Source organism: Carassius auratus, unplaced genomic scaffold, assembly GCF_003368295.1.
Source record: "Carassius auratus strain Wakin unplaced genomic scaffold, ASM336829v1 scaf_tig00026283, whole genome shotgun sequence".
Lineage (NCBI taxonomy): Eukaryota > Metazoa > Chordata > Actinopteri > Cypriniformes > Cyprinidae > Carassius > Carassius auratus.
Window position 1 is genome coordinate 319016 of NW_020525502.1, and position 22491 is coordinate 341506.

General features: G+C 34.5%; 1 protein-coding gene across 1 annotated transcript in view; it reads right to left on the reverse strand.

Annotated features, from left to right (window-relative positions):
- Positions 1–21461: 21461 nt before the first annotated feature.
- The window catches only part of LOC113078666 (NACHT, LRR and PYD domains-containing protein 12-like), a 49384-nt gene continuing 48354 nt past the window's right edge, over positions 21462–22491 (reverse strand). The window contains exons 7-8 of the mRNA XM_026250996.1: positions 22262–22308; positions 21462–22189 (exon numbers count right to left, since the gene is read on the reverse strand). Of these exons, the coding sequence (XP_026106781.1) occupies positions 21660–22189; positions 22262–22308 (577 nt within the window). The 3' untranslated portion in view covers positions 21462–21659. The remainder of the gene's footprint in view (positions 22190–22261; positions 22309–22491) is intronic.

The following is a 22491-nucleotide window of genomic DNA, read 5'->3' on the forward strand; positions in this document are numbered from 1 at the left end:
ATTGCAGCTTTTTGTAACAACTACAGTATGACAATAAACCTAATTGATGATGATTTACTTGTCTTCAATAATTAGCATAGATTACATATTTCCTGAACCATGCGATGAATATAAATGGAAAGTATAAGCATATCACATAAAAAACTCCTCTAATATTTCACTCAGAATATGAACAATATTCTGTTTGTGGAAATCAGGATATAATTTATGGATGAGTGACAATTTTGTGTATATATTTTTTTATTAATAAACAACATCATGTAGCTCAAGTACATTCTAGCATAAGTAAATATGAATCATTAACTGAGACTATATGAAACAATTACATGCGTCAAATATAAATTGTTTTGTTTTAAATATTTTTATGACTGTTGATAGTCAGCTATATGCTTGTGATATCAAGTCCAGATTTTACACCCAAATGATTAACAGTTCCCTTAAAGTCCAGCCTCGTTAAAGTCAGTGAATAATGGACTGAAGGAAGAGCATCAGATGCAGTCGCTGCTAAAACCATCAACTGTTCAGCCGTCTGACTTCCTGATGTAACAACCTGAAGCACATCATGGCAATCCTGCTTCATGTGTCTGTTCATCGTCAAAGTCCCCTTTTTTTCTTCATTGCAACATCTTCCAGTTCAATACCTTTTGAAGAAAGATACTGACTTACCCAGTACAAATATTAATTGTACATTAAATAACACACTACAGCTTTTGAATGTACTATTATTTGCTCTATGTGTACATTTGACACTGCAAGTGTGTTGCATTTGATTCTTCTATCATCCAGTTCATTTGCTTTCAAAAGGCTCGATGGACTGTTCTAGAACATGGTGGAAAACCTTAATTTGGCCCTACTTAACATACTTTAAGTCTTTATTTTGCAATTATTTGCTTTATATGTTCTATTACAAGTATGTGTTACAATGGTTTCCATCATTGACGTATTACACAGACTAATTCTTCTGGGACAAACTGTAAAATGTTAACTAAATTGAAAGAACAACTACTACTCATTACTGTATGATTTATTGCTTTATATGGTCAATTTATACTCCCAACGTGTTGCATTGGTTCCTTCATTGACACCTTACACAGTTTAATAGGTCTGGGAAAAATGGTAACGCTTTAAAATAATGATCCGTTGTTAATAAGTAGCTACGCAGGAAGTAATAGGTAGTACTACATTAACACTTAACTTAATACTATTAACTAATATAGAAGCAAGATTAACTAAGCAGTAAGTAATAGCTCATTTAGGACATAGGTAGTTCCTTATTAGTTATTTGATAATTACTAAAGAAAAATATCGTCATTGAGAACTACTTTGGAACTATGGCCAACTAATGAAGAATAACCAATTAATTACTAATCACAACAGCTATGTCTATAAAGTGAACAATTAGCTTCTTTATGGAAACGTATATATATATATATATATATATATATATATGTCTCCAACTCTAATAACTTTAACGTTAGTGATATCATGCTGGGGAGGGCTTCTCTTCAGGAAGTGACAATAAATAATGATGTTCTCTTGTCAAAACATATTTGCATCCTTCATGAAAACATTGACTGCATTTATAGTGTTTAGCACAAAACAACATCTTCCAGATTACAATGTGTCTGGTAGAATATCACTAGTTCCTCACAGAAATATATGGCTGTACAGTATGTGTCAGATAATTTTATTGTAAATTACTTGTGAAATCCATGACTCGAGTGTTCAATGTGATCTCATGAGAATACGTGTGTATTTTTAAGTTAAATGTGGTTCTATCACACGTATATTTACATACGTTTTCATGCACATAGAAACGTACAATTTATACGTATTTATAGCAGTAAAACGTACAAATACATGTTTTTATTCAATTTATTGAAAGCAGTTTACTCGTCTATTTAATATGAACTAACATTTCTGTGCATGCTGCAAACCATAGATATCAATCAATCACCTTTATTTATATAGTGCTTTAAACAAAATACATTGCGCCAAAGCACTGAACAACATTCATTTTGAAAACAGTGTCTCAATAATGCAAAATGATAGTTAAAGGCAGTTCATCATTGAATTCAGTGATGTCATCTCTGTTCAGTTGAAATAGTGTCTGTTTTAATTTGCAATACACACAAAAGCACACACAAAAGCACAGCATACAATTACAAATCACATCCATTTTATTTGTTTGCTGTACTGCATATCTTTAGAATCCAGATGTTTGCAAGGAACATATCCAAATTCAGCCCTTTATCAATGGTTCTTCATATTCATTCTCAGCAACAGCGTCCGTCACAGTCAAAGCTTGCGCTCGTTATGATTCGAATTTGAAAATAGCGCCAGTGCGCCACGTTACGACATGATTTACGGCACTGATATCGAACGCTCATTGGTCCTCATCCAATTCGTCACAGATTGCGACATGTTGTGTTTCAGTTTATGACATTTGAATACTGCGCTAGTGCGCCTTCACGGAGAGAAGACAGATACATAATTTCATGGATTAATAAATTAAATTCTGCTCTGTACCCTATAAAAACTATTACCTCCATATAGAGGACTGCGACTGGAACTCATTATCATTTGAACTACTTTTGGTACCACTTTTGATATTTTCGCAAAAAATAAATGATTAACGTTACGTTTGTTTGTTTGTTATTTGTTTATTTATAACAGTAACGTTATGTAGTTTTAAGAAATGTTGTCTTTAAAATAAAAAATCTTTCACTTTAAAATAAATGGTCCAGATCACTAGTAACGTTAGTTCATGTGGACTGACAAGGTAACACTTGAGTAATTAGTCAGGAGTTAACATGTTTTTCACTTTAAAATAATGGGCCAGATCACTAGTAGTTCCTGCGGACTGACAAGATAACACTTGAGTAATGAGTAATGGATTTCACAAGTAATTTACAATAAAATGATCTGACACATACTGTACAGCCATATATTTCTGTGAGGAACTAGTGATATTCTACCAGACATTGTAATCTGGAAGATGTTGTTTTGTGCTTAACACTATAAATGCAGTCAATGTTTTCATGAAGGATGCAAATATGTTTTGACAAGAGAACATCATTATTTATTGTCACTTCCTAAAGAGAAGCCCTCCCCAGCATGATATCACTAACGTTAAAGTTATTAGAGTTGGAGACATTGAACTTAATGGAGCTCATTAAATATATCATATGGATAGGCTATATATATATATACGTTTCCATAAAGAAGCTAATTGTTCACTTTATAGACATAGCTGTTGTGATTAGTAATTAATTGGTTATTCTTCATTAGTTGGCCATAGTTCCAAAGTAGTTCTCAATGACGATATTTTTCTTTAGTAATTATCAAATAACTAATAAGGAACTACCTATGTCCTAAATGAGCTATTACTTACTGCTTAGTTAATCTTGCTTCTATATTAGTTAATAGTATTAAGTTAAGTGTTGATGTAGTACTACCTATTACTTCCTGCATAGTTACTTATTAACAACGGACCATTATTTTAAAGCGTTACCGGAAAAATATATCAAGTCATCCAAGGAAGATGGTAAAATCTTTATTTAGTCTCAAAGACCATGCCACAAACCTTTATTGTACATGCTTTTGCTTTATATGTTATATACCTATTACTGACATTTTGTATGGGTTTCTCCATTGACACATGATTCACTTCAGTAGCGTTAGAAAGAAGTGTTGTAGTGCTCCAGAACGAGTTGGAAAATTGTTTATTTCACCCTATAGAGCAGACTACTCTTCAATGTATGTATGTTTGCCTTTTATGTTCTACTTCTATTAGCCATGTGTTGTAGTTGTTTTTTTCTCTATCACATATCATCCACAACAATAGCTTTTTAAAGGAGTGACCGACTGCTATCAAACAAGTTGGAAATCCAGGAGTTTATAAAACAAACTGTCTTTTCATCTGTTTTTGTAGTTTTGTGTGATACAGAGTTGTGATCATTATAATGATGTATACAACACTGTTGTCCAGGTGCTGAGTTAACAAAAATATATTACTCTGTTATGTGTTTGTTGTTTTCAGTATTCATCTAACATTAAACTCACTTAATATTATAATCCACGCTCACTGATTAATATTTACAGTCTTGCATAATTGTCACTGTCCATGGTTCTTAATTTTTCAAGTTATTGAAAAATTTGTTTTGGAGATTTTGTAATTTGATAAAATGCATAAGATGCCTTGCTTTTTATAGCTGCCCTAAAACAATCTCTATATAGCCTACCTACCACAGCACAAAGATCTGACATCAGATCCTTTCTGTTATGGAAACACTAACATTTTCACAGCTTTTATGCAAGCCTTGATAATGTGACGATAATGTGATGATATAGCTGATTGGCATTTTTGGCCAACATGTCATGGAAGCAAGTTTTTAGATGAAATGTGAACATATTTGTGTAGTGCACCAGCAAACAAGGAGACTTTTCAGGAGGTCCAGTTTCCTGCTTGAACAAAATAGGTGATCCCAGCACCCAGGAGAGGGTTTTTCATTGGTCCAAAAGATTCAGCTTTTCACCCAAACCCCCTTTTTACTTTCATTATAAGGCCTGGTGACCATGGACATTCAGTTTTAATGCCACGACACAACACAATGAGAAGAAGCCATAACAAAACTAAATTATTCCTGTGTTGTGGCGATTTCGTTGTGGTGTGCACTACTGGTCCACCGTAAAAAGTTTCTACACTAAAAATTTTATCAGACCATTTAGAGACACTTTGTAAAAGCAGCACCATGCAGACAGACAGCATCAACAGTACAGATAGTTCTTCATAAAATTTAGATATTTGTCCAGTTGTTTTTTTTTTTTATTTTTTTTTTTTTTTTTATGCAGTACATGCATAAAAAACATATGTTAATTATGTGTTATATTATTCAAAATAAATTGTGGTTTACATTGCATCGGAGCATTAAAAGTGGTAGCATATTTTAGGGCGGTAGGCTACATGGATTAATATGCAATGTCACTATTTTCATATATTATTGCATATATTTTAATTTATATTTTGAATATAAATATTTTTTTTCTTTAATAAAACAACATGCATTTTTGTTATTCGTTACCTGCCCTTTAACTTACTGGGAAAAAGACATTTGTCTGTACACTGATTAAGAAATTGTTGCATGTTTAAATGTGAAGCACTTGTATAATTTCGTTCCCATTATTCATGCCTAATTACCCTAAAACAAGAAACGAATAAATTAAACCTGCATGGTTTAGCTAAATCTTTGAAACTCTAAAGAATGGACAGATTAATAAAACTTACTCACGATTAAACTAAATTTCTCTCATTATAATCAAAAAAATACACACGATGTAAAAAAGAACTTTATTAACTGACAACTTAAGTGCTTTTAAAGCGAGCCTTCTTTACTTGCTTTTAGTGCTGGGCAATAGCATATGGCCTAAAAAACAAATCAGATTTATGATTTAAATTGATTTTAAAAACAATATTCAAAAAACAAAGACATTTTTCAAAACAAGTTTTAATATAATAATACATTTATAACTGAGACAAGATGATAAAAAAAACTGTAATGTTATTACCTTAATGCTGGAAAGACCTTTATTTATTTATTTTTTATTTTTTATTTGTTAATACTAGCCCATAATGCATCTAACCATCCACTCGTCGTTAAGAGCTGTTCAGATTAAAACTGCAGCTCCGCAGTGAGTCAGTGTCATGGACGGAGGACAGAGCAAGTGGAAATATTTTTTCTAGTTTATATTTCCATCTCGTTATTCCGCTGGTTTAGGATTTTTTGTTCTTATATAACTTATTTGTAAATAGAGCAGACACTGTCTTTGTCTACACCGGATGCCAGAGTTGTCATCCGTGCCTCGCTCTGCTGAAGGTCTGTCTAAACTTGATGACATCACACTATAGTGTCAAATCATCTGAACGCAGTGTCAGAACATTTCATCATAAACAGAACGAGCATCAGTTCACTGATGGGGATCATGTCCAGTGTATCCATCACTGTGTTCTGTTGTCTTTTGTTGGATCGCTCCACTCGTGTCCGGTGTAGACCTGGCATGCGTTTTTTAATGGGTTATGTTACAGCCCTGCTTGTTTTTAATGTTTTTATTAAATATCTGTATTGACTGCATGGTCATATTATCGTATTATTTACTGTCATGCAACCTAAAAAAGTAAAGCTTGGCGAGTCGATGAACGAGCATTGCTGCAGGTTGATTGTTTTCGCGCGGTCGTCTTCATTTCAGCAGAGTCTTTGAGTGGAGCAGCAGCAACTTCTCCTCCACTGATACCAGAAACTATGCTCGCATTCACTCCGTGCATTAAGTATTTCAGTCTGTTTGAAATGTTATGTTCATAACGTAGCCTATAAAAAATAATAAAAAAACATATAATAACAGGAGAGTTTCTTTCCTATCACATGCCAAACTAATAACACTGTAAGCATTAAATCTTTAATTGCTGCTTTCTGCTGTGAAAATTTTGATTGTGATGAAAATAACATCTTTGTCAGTTATTTTATCTAAACAGATCGATTAACTTCTTCAAGATTTCAAAATCAGATAGCATGCTGATAATGTAGTAGCACTGAATGTTGCATTTCTCTGTCGGAGAGAGCCAGCACTGTGATTTTCATCTTGCAGCCGACAAGAAAACATTTGTTTATTAATAAATAATTAAAATGTTAAAACATTTAAATCGCGAATTTTTCACAATTATTAGGCTACTTCTGCATGTGCTTTGTGGCAAACTTAATGCATGTGCTTGAGCGCAGAATATATTAAGACTTGATTATGTAAATTTAATATAAACCTCTCTCTAGTTGAATATAACAAGCGAACGACTAGAACTAGAAAAATCTTACGTGGGGGCAGACCATTTTTTTGTCTTAACCAAAACAACAGTCCTATATAAACCAGTTCAGCAACTTTGAAAGCCTCATAAGACACTGTCCATATGAAAGAGCAATTCACACCTTTATCTCGACCCCACAAGCCATGAATAACTATCCAAAGCCCAACCCCCTCCAGCTGAACAGAATTCGGTCTGTTTTTTGGCTCTGAGGAACGGTGTGTTACTGGGCTGAAACATGCCTGCACTCAGCAGCACTCTCTCCCACTTTGCACTTTCTGTACCGTCCTGTATAAACATTTTCATTTAATCATTTAACAGACGATTTTATCCAAAGCAGCTTACAAATGAGAACAACAGAAGCAGTCAGGTCAACAAGAGAACAACAACAGTATACAAGTGCCATGACAAGTCTAGTACAGAACGCATAGCCAGGTGTTTTTTTAATATGAAAGACAAGAAAAGAAGGAAAAGTGCTAGCATTAGTTGGTTAAGTTCTGGTGAAAAAGATGAGTCTTTAGTTGTTTCTTGAAAATGAGTAAAGACTCAGCTGTACGAATTGAGATTGGGAGGTCATTCCACCAGCTGGGCACAGTCCAGGAAAAGGTGATTTTGAACCTCTTTGGTCACAAGGAGTCGTTCACTTGCAGAGCGCAAACTTCTGGAGGACACATAAGATTTAAACAGTGAGTTTAGGCATGTTCACAACGTTTCACAATAACTTTGATATTGTGAAATATATTTAACTGAAAACTGAATGCAAAATAAATCACACAATATTTTCACTTTACAGTTCAGTAACAGTGATGTTGGAAACAAAGTGGACAACACTATTCATTAAACACTTATTTAATGTATTCAGATGAAAATGTACAATATTAACAAATTATTCACAAGCAGTGTTTTCAGAGCCCCCAGTTACACTGTTTTAATCAGAACACTAACATTACAGTGTAGAAAAACAAGTCAAATCAAATTAAGAACATTTTTATTAAACGAAGTACAATCAAAACCTATCACAAAAGGTCAAAGCATCTCTAGCAGAAGTGACAGTGCAATGTAGCAGAAGAACAATTTCTTACCAATGTTTCAAGAATAAACTGGATCCTCAATGACTCTACAAGGGGAAAGAAGAAATGGTTTACTGAAAAGTTCTTAAAAAGCAGGATTTCATATTATACCATTTCTTTAACAATTGGTTCTCAAACTTTTTATACCAAGTACCACTTCAGAAAATATTTTTTATTAAATATTAAGTCCCACCATAATGACCAACAGTAAATTTCAGCAGCGTAGTAGGCCAAACTATTCAGCTACAGGTCTACAGTTAAAAAATGAGGCAGTTTTATTCTAATAAGAATATTAATTGTTGTCAGACACTTTACCATGTTTGAACATTAACACTACAACTGTGCTTACATACATTAAATTAAAATGTAATTTTAAATGTAATTATGTGACAAAAGTTACAAAACTGTACTGTACATTAACTGTAACATACTTAAATGTGCAAAAAAAAAAAACTTACTCAAAGATTAAATTAAAATGTATTAACATTTATTAGTTTAATTTAGTGATTCACCTGCGTTTCAACTAGAGGGGGCCTGACACTTTGAGAACCATGGCTTTAAACAATCCTATTTTGTTTTTAATTCATTTTCATTAATTCATTAAAATTATATTATTTAAATACCTACATTTGCACTTATATGTTTCAGAAAACACTTTGAAACTATTTTAAGAATACAAACATACATAACACACCTAATGCATGGGATTCACATCAGGAAAATATGGGAAAATCTCTAAAAGACAGACATTAACACATAACCTACCAGCAACACATTGGGTGAGCATCTAACTTGATCAGCTGTGATAAAGCAATGCAAAAATAGACACACGGGTATTTATTTATCTTCTGCAGGTTACATGTCCTTTAAGCTACCCATTTTAAACTCCGGTTATACTTTACTATTTTCAAAAGATAATAAATATAACGTTAGCGATTTTCTTACCTCATTTTGCCAGTATGTTTTCAGGACCTCGCAGAACACATCTGACCCTTCTTGTGTTCACAGTTTTTGTTCTCCATTGACATGTCATGACTCAAATTAGCTAAAAAAAAATAAAAATAAAAATAACAGGCAAATATTAAATAATTCGGGACCGACCGAGCAGTCAGTTAAAACGAGCAGCAGCTCATAGTTAGCCGCCTCACTCACAGAAAGACGACAATAACGGTCATATTTTTCATTATCCAGTTTCCTGAATGACAGCCAGATTAACCAATCATGATCGAAGTAATAAAATAAAACTACCCATGGGAGTTGTTTCAGTGTGATAAAGCAGCGAAATGTATATATTTTTAATGTTGTTAATGATGATAATATTTAACATATACCTTTAGATTTTAGAATAGGTATCATGACTAAAATATTTTAAAATGCTATTAAAATAATAATTTAATTTAAATAATTTAATATAAATAATTTAAAAGCTTGTTAACCTTTTTCAACAATTTAGCATTAAACATTTTTAACGTTTCATTAAAACGACTGACCTTATTTCATCCATATTTCAATGTTGAAAGTTAGTCATGTGCTGGAAGTTTTTCAGCCGTTCATCTGTAAACGTTGAATCAACGTTTTTTCAATGTTGAAACCAAAACTGACCTTATTTCAACCATATTTCAACGATGAAAGTTGGTCATGTGCCGGCTGGGTAGTCATTATTTGATAAAAATCATTGTTATTTGTGATCGTGGGTGTTTGCGGAAGGCTCTAAGACCAAGCAGAATCCTCTGTTCCCGCCTCATGCCGGCGACACACTGGATGCGTGGTGCAAGCGTCTCAGCCGCGTGGCGTGTCGGTGTTTAATTCGGCTCCCATGTTAACAGGTTAGAGCTTACAGACCGCCTGCGTGAGACGCGCGAGAAGCGTTTCGAGGCAAAATATAATAGGAAAATGTGTTTATATGTCATTTTGTACACAGATACATATGAATTCATGATATTTTGATATGTGAAAGTCTATAGGTTGACATAAATTCAGATATAAATGTATAAGTCATAAGGCGTATACTTAGGTATGGCCCCGACTACACCACTGATGCTACTACTTTTTATGTTCATGTATTTTCTATAGTTTTCTACTCTGCAGGCCAGACGGACGATAACACATACGTCATGATAAGTCGTGACAGCACAATTGACGTGACAGAGGTCACCTTCTCAGTCATACCTCCAAAACAAACTGCTGCAGAAGCTAAAATTAAAACAATGCACCCAGATCAAAAGGTATGTATAATGTTGAAATATTTTAACCACTACCAAACATTCACTAACTGCCATTTCATTGATTTTTCCTAACAGTGAAAACATACAGACACATTTGTGGTATTTTTGTTCACATTAACTATTAATTGTAATTATCATAGTATCCCAAATGTAAATTTTCCTTAAGTTGAATACTTATAAACACAACTCATGTGGTGAAGTGCTCCTTTTTTTAAGTTTGATCCCCGCCCCATGAGTATTTAGTGGGCTGTGGTTGGACTATATAAAGGGTAACCCTAGAGCATCAGCCAAACGTACACCTGAGTGTCATGGTGGTCGGGGTTCGTGTGCTTCAGTGTGTGAGCTGGTGACTGTCTGGAGGTGCGGATCGTACTGCTTGAGGGTTTTCCTTTTCCTATTTTATGTGATCGTGGGAGTTCCAGTTTATAACTAGACAAATTAGTTTGCACGTGTAACCTGGCGGGCTGGGAGTGACTGCTGTTCTTCTGCGTGGTAGGTCCATTGTATTATGTATATGCGAGTGTGGGATTATGTTTATTTTGCATATGGATGAGGCGTGAATTCCTTTGTGCAGTAAAGGGAAGGCGGGGATTGTTTGCCCGATATTTGAATAGAAGTCCTGCAGATCAGTATGTAAAACCACTCATGTCTCTATGTCTATTTTTAAGTAGAAGTGTGTGTGTGTAATCCTGTGTTTGTTTGTTTTTTGTGTATCTTAGGCCATTAAAGTGGGTGCTTGATAGCGACGTCATTTCACCTCGATGCTGCTGTTTCGATTTGATTTTAGTGATTTGGTTGAGTTACTAATTACTCATTACTGTTATGATGCTAATTTAACCGGTCCAAAACCAAATGGCTTAAAGGAAATTTGTACCGTATGAACTGTCGTCGACTTGCTGCGCTAGTGTCAAAATGTCCAACACAATTTCACTGATTACATTTTTTTCAAAACATTCCGCAAAATCGTTTATTAATAATTGTTTATTACCGTCGACTGTGAGTGACGTCACTTCCCAATGCAAACACGCCGAAAAAAAAATGGCCCCACCTGTCACTTGATTGACAGGTTTCCGTGTCGTCGATCGTTTTGGCAGTTTAGATGCGCAATCCCGAGAGGATGAAAAAGCAAATGTGGTAATTAATATTGCTTTTTAAATATAACAGGCTCATAGTTTGTAAGACATGAGAAATGCATTTGCTAATGGACTTTTTATTTGAAATTTGGCACTCACTGTGTGTTTGCAAACGGAAATGCAAGATTTGCAATTGCATTTGGATAATGTCACAATTTATGCGTCCACATTTTGAAAACTCAAATTAAAATACAATTTGCAATTCCATTTGAAAATAGTCTGGAAAATCCTTCCATAGACGTCTGTACAACGTGCATTGTACAATTAGTGTTGTGAAACTATAGTTATATTAACAATAACCATTTATATTTAATTTGTGTTTTAGGGCAATTCGTGAAGGCCGAGAGACGTTGTGACGACCAGGACAGTTCCTCCTATCACTCCAGACTCTGCTGTATATGATGCCTGTCCACTAGCACAGGACATTTACAACATTTTGGTGCAAGAGACTCCTTGCAGAGAACATTTTTCAAGGACAGAATTACAACACATTTTAAGGCTTAAAATTATTGTGGGTGGGAGTATAATGAACATAATATGATTGTTTTAATTAGAGATTTTTTTTAAATGGTCCCCATCTGTTTAACGTAAAAAAATTCAGGAAATCAACTTTTTGATATATATATATATATATATATATATATATATATATATAAACACAACAAAGTAATCCTTTGATTTCTGATTTAAATATCACATGTAGCGTACTCTTATGAGACATTTAGGTGTTAAAATTATGTAATGTATAAATGTTTAAAATCATAAAGTAAAGTGCCATAATGTGACCATATAAAATCTTACATGGATTTGTTTATTTATTTGAGTGATATTTCTCACTGGAGCATTGACAGAAACTGCAGTTTACATCTGTATTAGATCTATAAATTAAATATAGTAAATAAAGTTTAATAGATTAAAATATATTATTATGAATTAAGTTTAATATATTTAAATAGATAATTAGATTTAAATGTAAAAGATTTAACACATTAAATCTTATATATATTATATATATATAAAATATGATATCTATTGTATTATCATCATTTAGATAATAATATCATATTCAATAATAAATATTTAACACATATTTAAATTAGTGCTGTCAAAATTAGCGCGTTAACGCATTCGATTAATTTGAAATATTTAACGCGTAAAAAAATAAATAACGCAATTAACGCGGTTGCAGTTTTTTTTATTTCCGGTTGTGGCCTATGTGTGTTCAACATGCAAAGAAATATGGATAAGACCAAGGAAGGACTTTTAGACAGAAACGGAAAGTTTCAGTATAAAACTCTGCCGGATTTCTCTTCAGTCTGCCACAAGAAACATTACTCTTCATTCAGTCTGCCACAAGAAACAGCAACATTAAAATCATGAACTCAAATGTCATTGTTTAAAAAAAAAAAAAAAAAAAAAACGTTACCGCTAACGTTAATAAGCTTAAACGAAAATAACGAAATAATTGTGTAGCGGAGTATTTTTTTGTACACAGTGCCGTGAACTGTCAATCACTCCTGTGCGCGTGCATCACTGTCCTCCTCAGCTGCAGCAACTTGCGCTCTCTTCATCAAGCTTTAAAACAAAAAGGGGACAAAAAGATCATATTGTTTTTGTGCATAGGCTATAGATTAATTAGATAAATGAATATCTAAATTTGTGTCCTGCCGTCTACGGTATTTTTTTAGAACTTAGAAAAAAGATGCTGCAGCCAATGGGCAGCCAGCGGGGGCTGCAGGACGACTCAACCTCCGCAGACAGTTTTTAATGTTTATCAGACAATAAATACTCAAGATTTTGCTTTAATATAATTTTCGGGACAATTAGGGCCAGATTCGGGAGTCGGGACAACAGTTTAGATTTCGGGACTGTGCCGAATTTTTTGGGACGTCTGGTCACCCTTCCTGAAAGAGCTGCATTACTTCATTAGCTTGAGTCTGACCTGCAGTGATAGGATTCAAATTTAGTGAGGTGTCAATCAGCGAATCATCTGATTCTGATCTTATTCTTGCAGTATTCAGAGTCTGAAGCCAAGAAAACATATTAAGTGTTGTTGTTAACTGTATTTGATTTTTAACTGAACCGAACGTTGTGTACACTCACAACGAGTTTCACACACCTTCTCCGGCCACGTTGAGTTGTTGACACTTAACAGTGGGAAAAGCGACACATGCGCTATTCACTTGTATAACTTAAGGGTGAATGGGTAATGTAGTTACTGCTCTGGGTGGGATGAATTAGGAAGCTCGCATTGTGAAGGGCGCTCTGAAAATCGGCAGTGCAGGTAAAAGATTAAAACCTCTATTAAAACAGATGTCCAAATGAGCGTACCGGTACGCTAAAAGCACGTTCTGGGCGCACGGAGAGGTGGCGGTACGCTCAAGAGCTATATTTGGAAGTGGCGGTACTGAGTACTGGTGCATACCGGCCCACATAAAGCACTGGCAATGACTATACTTTGGAATTTTTTTGCAGTCCACTTAGAATTCAACATGGAAATAATTTTTGTTTTTTATTGGCATTGATTGTTTTGGAATTCAAATGGCACTTACATGCCTGTGTTTTTATTTCTGTAATAAATATGGCTTTCAAGCCAACAGTTAATTTGGAGGATATTGATGGTTTATTGCAGGTATGTTGTTTACATGAGAAAATCTGTGTTACAAGTTAAACAAAAATTCCAATAAACAATCATATTTTGAATTTAAATAGTTTCTTTGTCTTGAGTTTACATTAATTATTTACATTTTACATTTACATATCCAAAAAGTTTCAGTCTTTTAATTGCGATTAATCGCGATTAATTTTAAAAAATTGTGCGATTAATTAGTTAATTTTTTTTAAATCGATTGACAGCACTAATTTAAATTGAATGAAATAGTGTATTTAAATGTGCGCTGGCCACGAATTGGTTAACGTGATGTTAGATTAGATTAGATTGGATTCAACTTTATTGTTACTGTACATGTAAGGTACAAGGCAAAGAAATGCAGTTAGCATCTAACCAGAAGTGCAATAAGCAGTACGTAGAGAATATACAAGGTCTATAATATGTACAATAACTACACAGAAAAGTATTATAGACATCATTTACAGATTTTAAATACTATTAGCATGATATACAGATAGGTGTACTATGAACACACTATACAGATGGATTATGTAAAAGTATGTACACTATAGGCAGAACTATGAACATCATTTACACTAGTGCAATGGACAGTGCATAGAAAATATTTCAGTGTGCAAATGGATTACTCAGTGTTCCTGGATGAACAGACAGCAGTGCAAGTAATAACAAGTTCACTTGTCAGATGTAGTGTTGAAGAGGGGGAGGAGTCTGTGTGTGTGGTGTGGGTGGGTGTGTGTGTGTGTGTCGGGGGGGGGCAGAGTTCAGCAAGAAGACAGTTGTAGGGAAAAAATCTGTTCCTGAGTCTGCTGGTCCTTGTCCAGAGGCTCCAGTAGCGCCTCCTGGAGTCAGGTCAGGGTGAGAGGAGTCCTTGAGAATGCTGCGAGCTCGACATAGACAGCGTTTCCTCTGAATGTCCTCAATAGCAGGAAGTGGTGTCCCAGTGATGCGTTGGGCAGTTTTCACCACCCTCTGCAGTGCCTTGCGGTCAGCCACTGAGCAGTTCCCATACCAGACTGTGATGCAACTGGTCAGGATGCTCTCGATCGCACACCGGTAGAAGTTCACCAGGATGGATGAAGACAGCTGGTTCTTCTTCAGTGTCCTGAGGAAGAAGAGGCGCTGGTGAGCCTTCTTGACCAGGCTGGAGGTGTTTTAGCCGAGCGATGTTACGTAAGTGATGTAAACGTGATGGCAAAAAAAAAAAACTTAACCTAGATGGCGCAAACAACCACGAAGATATAAGAATAATTCTGTTTATTACAAAATACTGAAGATATAACTACCGCCATCTTTTATTTATTTCAACGTTGAGGACACTTTATAAAACCTACAGAGATACTGGACCAAAGAACGACCTTCACAACGGGACGGAGCTAATTAACGTTACTTGTAAATTCACACAGTAACGGTCATCTGTCTACTGGTGTTGAGCCAAAGGGGAGCACAAATGTGCTTTTATTCATCGTTTTATCAATCTAATGTTAAATTTCACTTCAGATTAATATTTCAAATGATTTATTTGGATTAGAAAGATTATATATTTTCAAATTCCTCTTTTTGTAACTGTACATATCCCTGTTGGTTTATTTGAGGTGGTTCAAGTTACAGTCTGAGGTGAAATTATGTCGATCCATTTTAACTTAGTTGTTAAACTTGGTCACTAAAACAGGTAACTGTAATTTTTCTTGACCCAATAAGAAATGGTTGTGTTACGTTTTTTTCTACTTTTAAGGATGGCAACAGCAACAAAAGTTTAACTTCTGCTCCGTAATCTACACACTCTACTGATAAGTGTAACACTACTGACTGGTTAGTTTTAGAACTGCAAATACAAATACATTCTGTCACTACATGTGTTCATTCTCGTATTAAAACAGCCTTTGTGGTGTATCCTGGATGCACACGTGAGCCTGTGAAATAAGGCAATAAATCATGCTTTGAAATTATTCACTAAAGACTAAAAATCAGTCTTTTCTGATCATATGTTCATCACAAAATGAGTGCTGTGAAGTTATATTTATAATAATCATTATATTTATTTGTGTTTCAGGGCAGTTTATGATGAGGGTTCTCTGCTGTATATGTTACAACATTTTGGTGCCAGGGACTCCTTGCACAGAACATTTTTCAAGGACACCCTCAGAAATACAAAAAGGGTATTTGGGTGGGAGTATAATTAACATAATATGATTGTTTTATTTATTTATTTATTAAATGATCCCCATTTTTAAATAATACATTTGTTTAATAATACAGCACAATAAAAGGCTAATTTGCACCAGGCCAGGAAAATACACAGTTGCATCAGTGTATAAGACACATTTTCCTATTAATTTCTGAAATAATTAAAATACTGATAAATAAAACAAACATTAAGAAACTTAAAAACTATAACACTGTAGAGATGTATTTTATTTTCCCTCACTTCAAATTATTTATTTAATGATAAAAAAAAACAGAACAAGCAGCCTATGTATAAAATAAACAAATTCAGGTGCCATTAGTTACAAGCAGTATTTCTTTTGTTAAATAAAGAAACCTAACAAAATGCACTTGCTATCTCAGTTTCTGTGAACCTGAAAATGTAGAAACACAGTGGTACAGACCATATCATTGTGTATAGACAGACTTGTCACACAAACATGAGAACTATATTTAAACTGTAGAAACCTGTAAGTGCCCGCTTATAAGTGTTTATGTTTTGCTTAGGCTTTTTGACATAAAATTAATAATATACATTACTTTGAAATAATTCAGCACATCTCAGACTTGGAGTCTGAAAAATATGGTATAATTTATTTTTTCGGACCCATTTGCTTTGGTCCTGAAAACCAGATTTAAAACCCTTGCATTGTAGCATATTGTGTTCTTTTCATTATTGTGAATGCAGATAATATTTGAGGCACATGAACACTTGACTATTGCATGAATAAAGAATACCATCTTTAAGAATTTTATGCTAATTGCAGCTGAAATAGAAATAAAAAAAAATCTTAAAAGGTTAAGCTCCAACAGGTGAACATAATGAATGGACTCAACTAAAGTAAATAGTTTGTTGTTAATTGTTATCCACTGTATAATAAGTGAAACTTCTTTTATTTGTATGTTTTTTTGTGTGAACACACTGTTTCTGTAAGTTTATGTACAAGTAAAAAAAGAAATTGCATTGAAAAAACATGAGTTAATTGAAAGCAGCCTTAGAGTGTTTATTTTGTCCAAAAACAGTATAAATTACATCTAAGTTAGACCTTTTAAGACGTTGAAAATACGTCCACAATAACCACAACTGAACTATATTTCAACTTTCTAGAGATGTTCTGTGGACCTCGATATTGAACGCCCAAAAGATGTTGTAAAAAGACATCATAAAAACTTTCAAAGATGTTGAAAAGATATCGTTTGGACGTTCTTTTGCTCAGTGGGATGTACTTACATCGTTTGGACGTTCTTTTGCTCAGTGGGATGTACTTACAAAGGTTGTATGTATGTGCCACTGACAAACAAGCAGAAGAAAGAAAAGTAGAAAACCTTACTGATTGTGAGTGAGATATTGAAAATATATGTATGAACTAAAAATATATGCTATTTTCAGCAGTCATTCCTCACTAAAATGAGCACGGACAATCATGAATTTTAGAAGAACAACCTATTTCATATCTTTAAGGAACGATGACTCAGATTCATTATGCTAACATGAATGTCAAAGATGAAGCTAAATTAAAACTCTTAAAAATATGAAGTTAAAATAAAAACTGCTTATTGCAAGTGAATACAACTCATTTATCATGAGCCCATCATTTGGCAAGGCAGAAAAACATTCAGTCTACCTGAAGGAAGACTTATTTCATTGAAAGTTAATGCTGTTAAATAGCGAGTAAAAAAAAAAACTTTAGTGTAGGCTATTCTTACATGTAGAGCTCATTAAATAGAAGTACAAATCCTACACCAGAAACAACCTACGCTGTTTTATTAATAAACAAATGTTTTCTTGTCGTCTGCAAGATTAAATTCACAGTGCTGACTCTCTCCACATGGATGCGCCTTTAAAGAGAAATGTAACCTTCACAGATTACTTAATGCTTTCGTTTTTAATTGATTCATTGTTAAATTAACACATTTCTTTGTCTTTATCTTTCGATGCCATCTGACCATTCTCAGTCCTTGCATGGGCCCATGGGAAAAAGTAAATGAACATCAAGCCAAGTCTGCTCACAAACTTCTTCCAAGTTTATTATTACATTCACACATTATATAGTTGCATTGCAAGCGGTTGTGCTTTAGTTTATCCAATGAGATATGGATTACATATGTTTATATAAGTTATATAAACATACATTTGATCAGGAATTACTGGACATACAAGGAATAATGCTGGCACAGAGCCTTTCAACTTCCTGCAAAGGTTAAACTGAACTCAACAACCTGTGCCTAAAAGGTCCCCCCACCAATCTTCACAGATTCACCTTTAGGTATCATCTGCGCATGCGGGTATACATTAGGATAAAGAGACATAAGACTAAAGCATAGAGAGTGAAAACACAGATGGGAGAAAGGAGAAAAACATAGGACAAGGAAAGGGAGGGCAGGAGATAAAGAGAAGACAAAAACACTTATATGTTGCAAAAACAGGAAACATCTGTGGAAGGAGTGAGTAAGAAGAGAGGAGGATTTGCAACCTCACAGTAATATCTGACAGAGATCATGAAATAATCTAACATTCGTTTAAAAGACATTTCAAGCTTTCTGTAGATATATTTCTCATGTATGTGAGACACCACAATTTTAAGTTATTTTATTATCAGAAAAAAATTCAAGTGATCGAGACGTCTCTCTGTCATGCATGCACATTAATAATTTTCGCACAAACATTTGAATATGAATATTACTTCACATTTGCATTATGCATATGCATTGCAACGTAAATATGTTTTTACATAAAATTATCCAAAATAAAACCAAACATCTGTAATGAAGATAAAACAAATAAGAATAAATACTGCACATCGAACTCAGCTTCAGCGCTGCACAAATCTTGCACTCTGACATTTTACACACCTGCATTTAAATGCGGCTGCAATTTTATTTTTACCTAAATTATATGAAAGCAAGTAAAGAAGGCTCCCTTTAAAATCACTGAAGTTGTCAATAAATAAAACTCTTTTACATTGTGTGCATTTTGTTGATTATAATGAGAGAACTTGAGTTTAATCGTGAGGACGTTTTATTAATCCGTCCATTCTTTAGAGTTTCAAAGATTTAATAGTGCAGGTTTAATTTATTCATTTCTTGTTTTAGGCTAATTAGGCCTAAATAATTGGAACGAAATTATACAGTGCCTCACATTTTACTAAAATAAAGGAAATAATTTATAAAACATGCAACAATTTCATAATCAGTGTACAGAAAAATATATTTTTCCCAAGAAGTTAACTGTCAAAATAAAGTACAGGTAACGAATAACAAAATGCATGCCGTTTTAAGGAATTTTAAAATATAAATTAAAATATAGACCTAGTATGTGAGAATATTGACATTTTGCACTTTTAATGCTCCAATGCAAAGTAAAAAAAAAAAAGAGGGGTAGTCGTGGCCTAATGGTTAGAGGGTTGGACTCCCGATCGAAGGGTTGTGAGTTCTAGTCTCGAGCCGGACGGAATTGTGGGTGGGGGGAGTGCATGTACAGTTCTCTCTCCACCTTCAATACCACGACTTAGGTGCCCTTGAGCAAGGCATTGAACCCCCAACTGCTCCCCGGGCGCCGCAGCATAAATGATGAACACTGCTCCGGGTGTGTGCTCACAGTGTGTGTGTGTTCACTGCTCTGTGTGTGCATTTCGGATGGGTTAAATGCAGAGCACAAATTCTGAGTATGGGTCACCATACTTGGCTGAATGTCACTTCACTTTTTTTTTTCCACTTTTTTTTCCACTTTAAACCACAATTTATTTTGAATAATATAACACATAATTCATATAATATGAATAATACTGCACACCTTTTAAATGTATCAAATCTCAAATATGGTTTAAAGCTGCGGTAGGTAACTTTTGACGCTCTAGCTAGCGGTTAATAAACAGAACTGCCTGCGTATTGCGGAAGAACATTGTAGCCGGAACTACTTCTCTCTGTTTATGTCTATGAAGAATCACAAAGGTACTGGGTTACTCCCCCGCGGTACCCCCGAAGCAATCTAAAATAGTCAGACTATAAACACTTATTATAGGTGCACCCTAGTGATTCAGGACAAGCCAAAAACACGGTTTGGAAAATGGATTCATGGTGTACCCGCTTATTATATACATTTTTCTACATTTTGAACACAAACAAAGTTACGGATCGCAGCTCTGATTGGTTGTTTTTTACCGGGAGCAATGGAGTTTCTGCAAATGGCAATAGGACACAGGGAGGAGCCAGAGGAGCTTGATTTTTTCACAGATTATCTGTCTCATATTCTACTGTCAGGACATAATGACAGGTTTAACAAATATGTAAAAAATACTTTTTTACAAAAGTTCCCTACTGCAGCTTTAATACCATGTAGCTAAGAGAAAATATAAGCACAGACCCAGGCACAGGCTTCACATTTATCCTGCTTGAATTTGTTGTAAGAAATGCACATAACTTCAAGTAATAAACTTTCATATGTGAATATTAGATATTTTAACTATAGTGTTTTTCTTTCATTTTCCCTGACTGCAGCTGTCAAATAATCGAACTCGAAGGAAATGAAGTGAAGCCCTGGCCATATTTAAGCTCTATTATGAAGTTGTAAGTTGTGTTTGCATAGAAAGACCAAACTAGCAGCTTATAAAATCTTGACATCAACCCTTTGCAAGCACACAGATTTAAGGTAAAACTTGCATCTTTGCATTGGTGGTTAAAATTAATCTTTGACAGTTTAGCAAAAGGTTTTGCACAAATTAGCCAAAAAGACAGTGGTGCAGCGTGTGTGATATATATATCGTCTGTGATCATATTGTAATTGCTATTCTAACGATATGCAATGAAGTCTGGTAGATTACACTAGTACGTGAACATTTAGAGTGTGTTCTTTTACTTTATGATTCAGTCTGCTAAAATGCACACAATTGAAGATATGGGGCAGAAAATGTATATATTTATATCATTTCATATAGGAAATCAATATCACATGAACAGTGCCATATTTTCAAAAATCAGCATGATTACATATAGATTGTTTTCTACAACAGTTCAATAAACAAGAATTGAATTATGAGACTTGCATTCTAGACACCATATTGCCTGTTTTTGCTCTATTTCGACAACAAAAATAATTCCAAACACAGCCACCATAGCACAGTTTTGCCTCTCTACACAATGATGGTGTTTCGTTCCTGAAGAATCACCAGTTTATATGATTTGGTTCAATCGCAATGACTCACTTATTAAGAGACTTTCTGACACCTACTGGCAGTTTTAATTTCACATTTAACGTATCTGTTGATTTTATTAATAATGTTTTTTTTTTCAAATAAGTATTAAACATTTTATGTCTTTTATATCAAAACATTATTCATGCAATTGTAACTGCAGGTCAAATGCATTCATGTCCTGCATTAAACAGTGGGTAAATACATTGAAGTCCCTCTTCTGTGTTTCCTCTGCATTGAAAAATTTAATTTTGTTGATATAGATTGATTTTATGTTATGAAGAGACTCTATAACATCCCACTGTTACTGATTCATGCAGCTCAAAGAATTATGGGTAGAATCTCTCGTGAGACTCTTCTAATTCATCAGCAGTTTCACTGATGATCCATAAGAAAAAAAACCAACCCCAGGATAGAGCGTCTGAGTGAATGTGGTCTGGACTGTGTGGATGTGGCTCATTTTGTCAGAGATGCTGTAGAAGGACAGAGTTCCTGCTCTGTGATCCACATACACTCCTATTCTCCTGATGATGGACTCTACAGGGAGATCTGTCTCTATGTTATTGTGTCTGAATGAGTAACTGTCAGGAGTGCAGATCAAACTCCAGGACTTATCATTATATCCAAACTCACACTCCTCACCCCGTCCCTTCCTCCTGATGCTCTTATATGACACTGATATCCACACACCATAATTTCCACTCCATTCAATCTCCCAATAACAGCGTTCAGGCACGCTCTCTCTACACAACACCTGACGCACATCAAATCTGTCTGGATGATCAGGATACGGCTGGTTCTCTTGCACACCTGTCACGTTTCTGTTCTCCTCAGACAGAATGAGATCAGTTTTTGCTGTGTTTGGATCCAGTGTGAAAAAACAAGCATCTGAATACAAGAACAAAGACATTAATAACAACAACAATCACTACAGCTGTGTATGTGTGTGTTTAGACCTACATTTCTTTAGTCCTGGTGTAATCCTGGATTCTCCTCCATTATCCACACTAAAAAACACACAGAGTCACAATCAGTCAGTGAACAAATTGCTGTTGCTATGCAGTTACTATACAAGGTACTCAGGGGGGTTGCTAAGGTGCATTGAAGGAGATGATTGAGTGGATGCCACTGATCATATCCTTTCTTCAATATATATATTATCTCATTAATATTGTGTAATTATGAAGAAG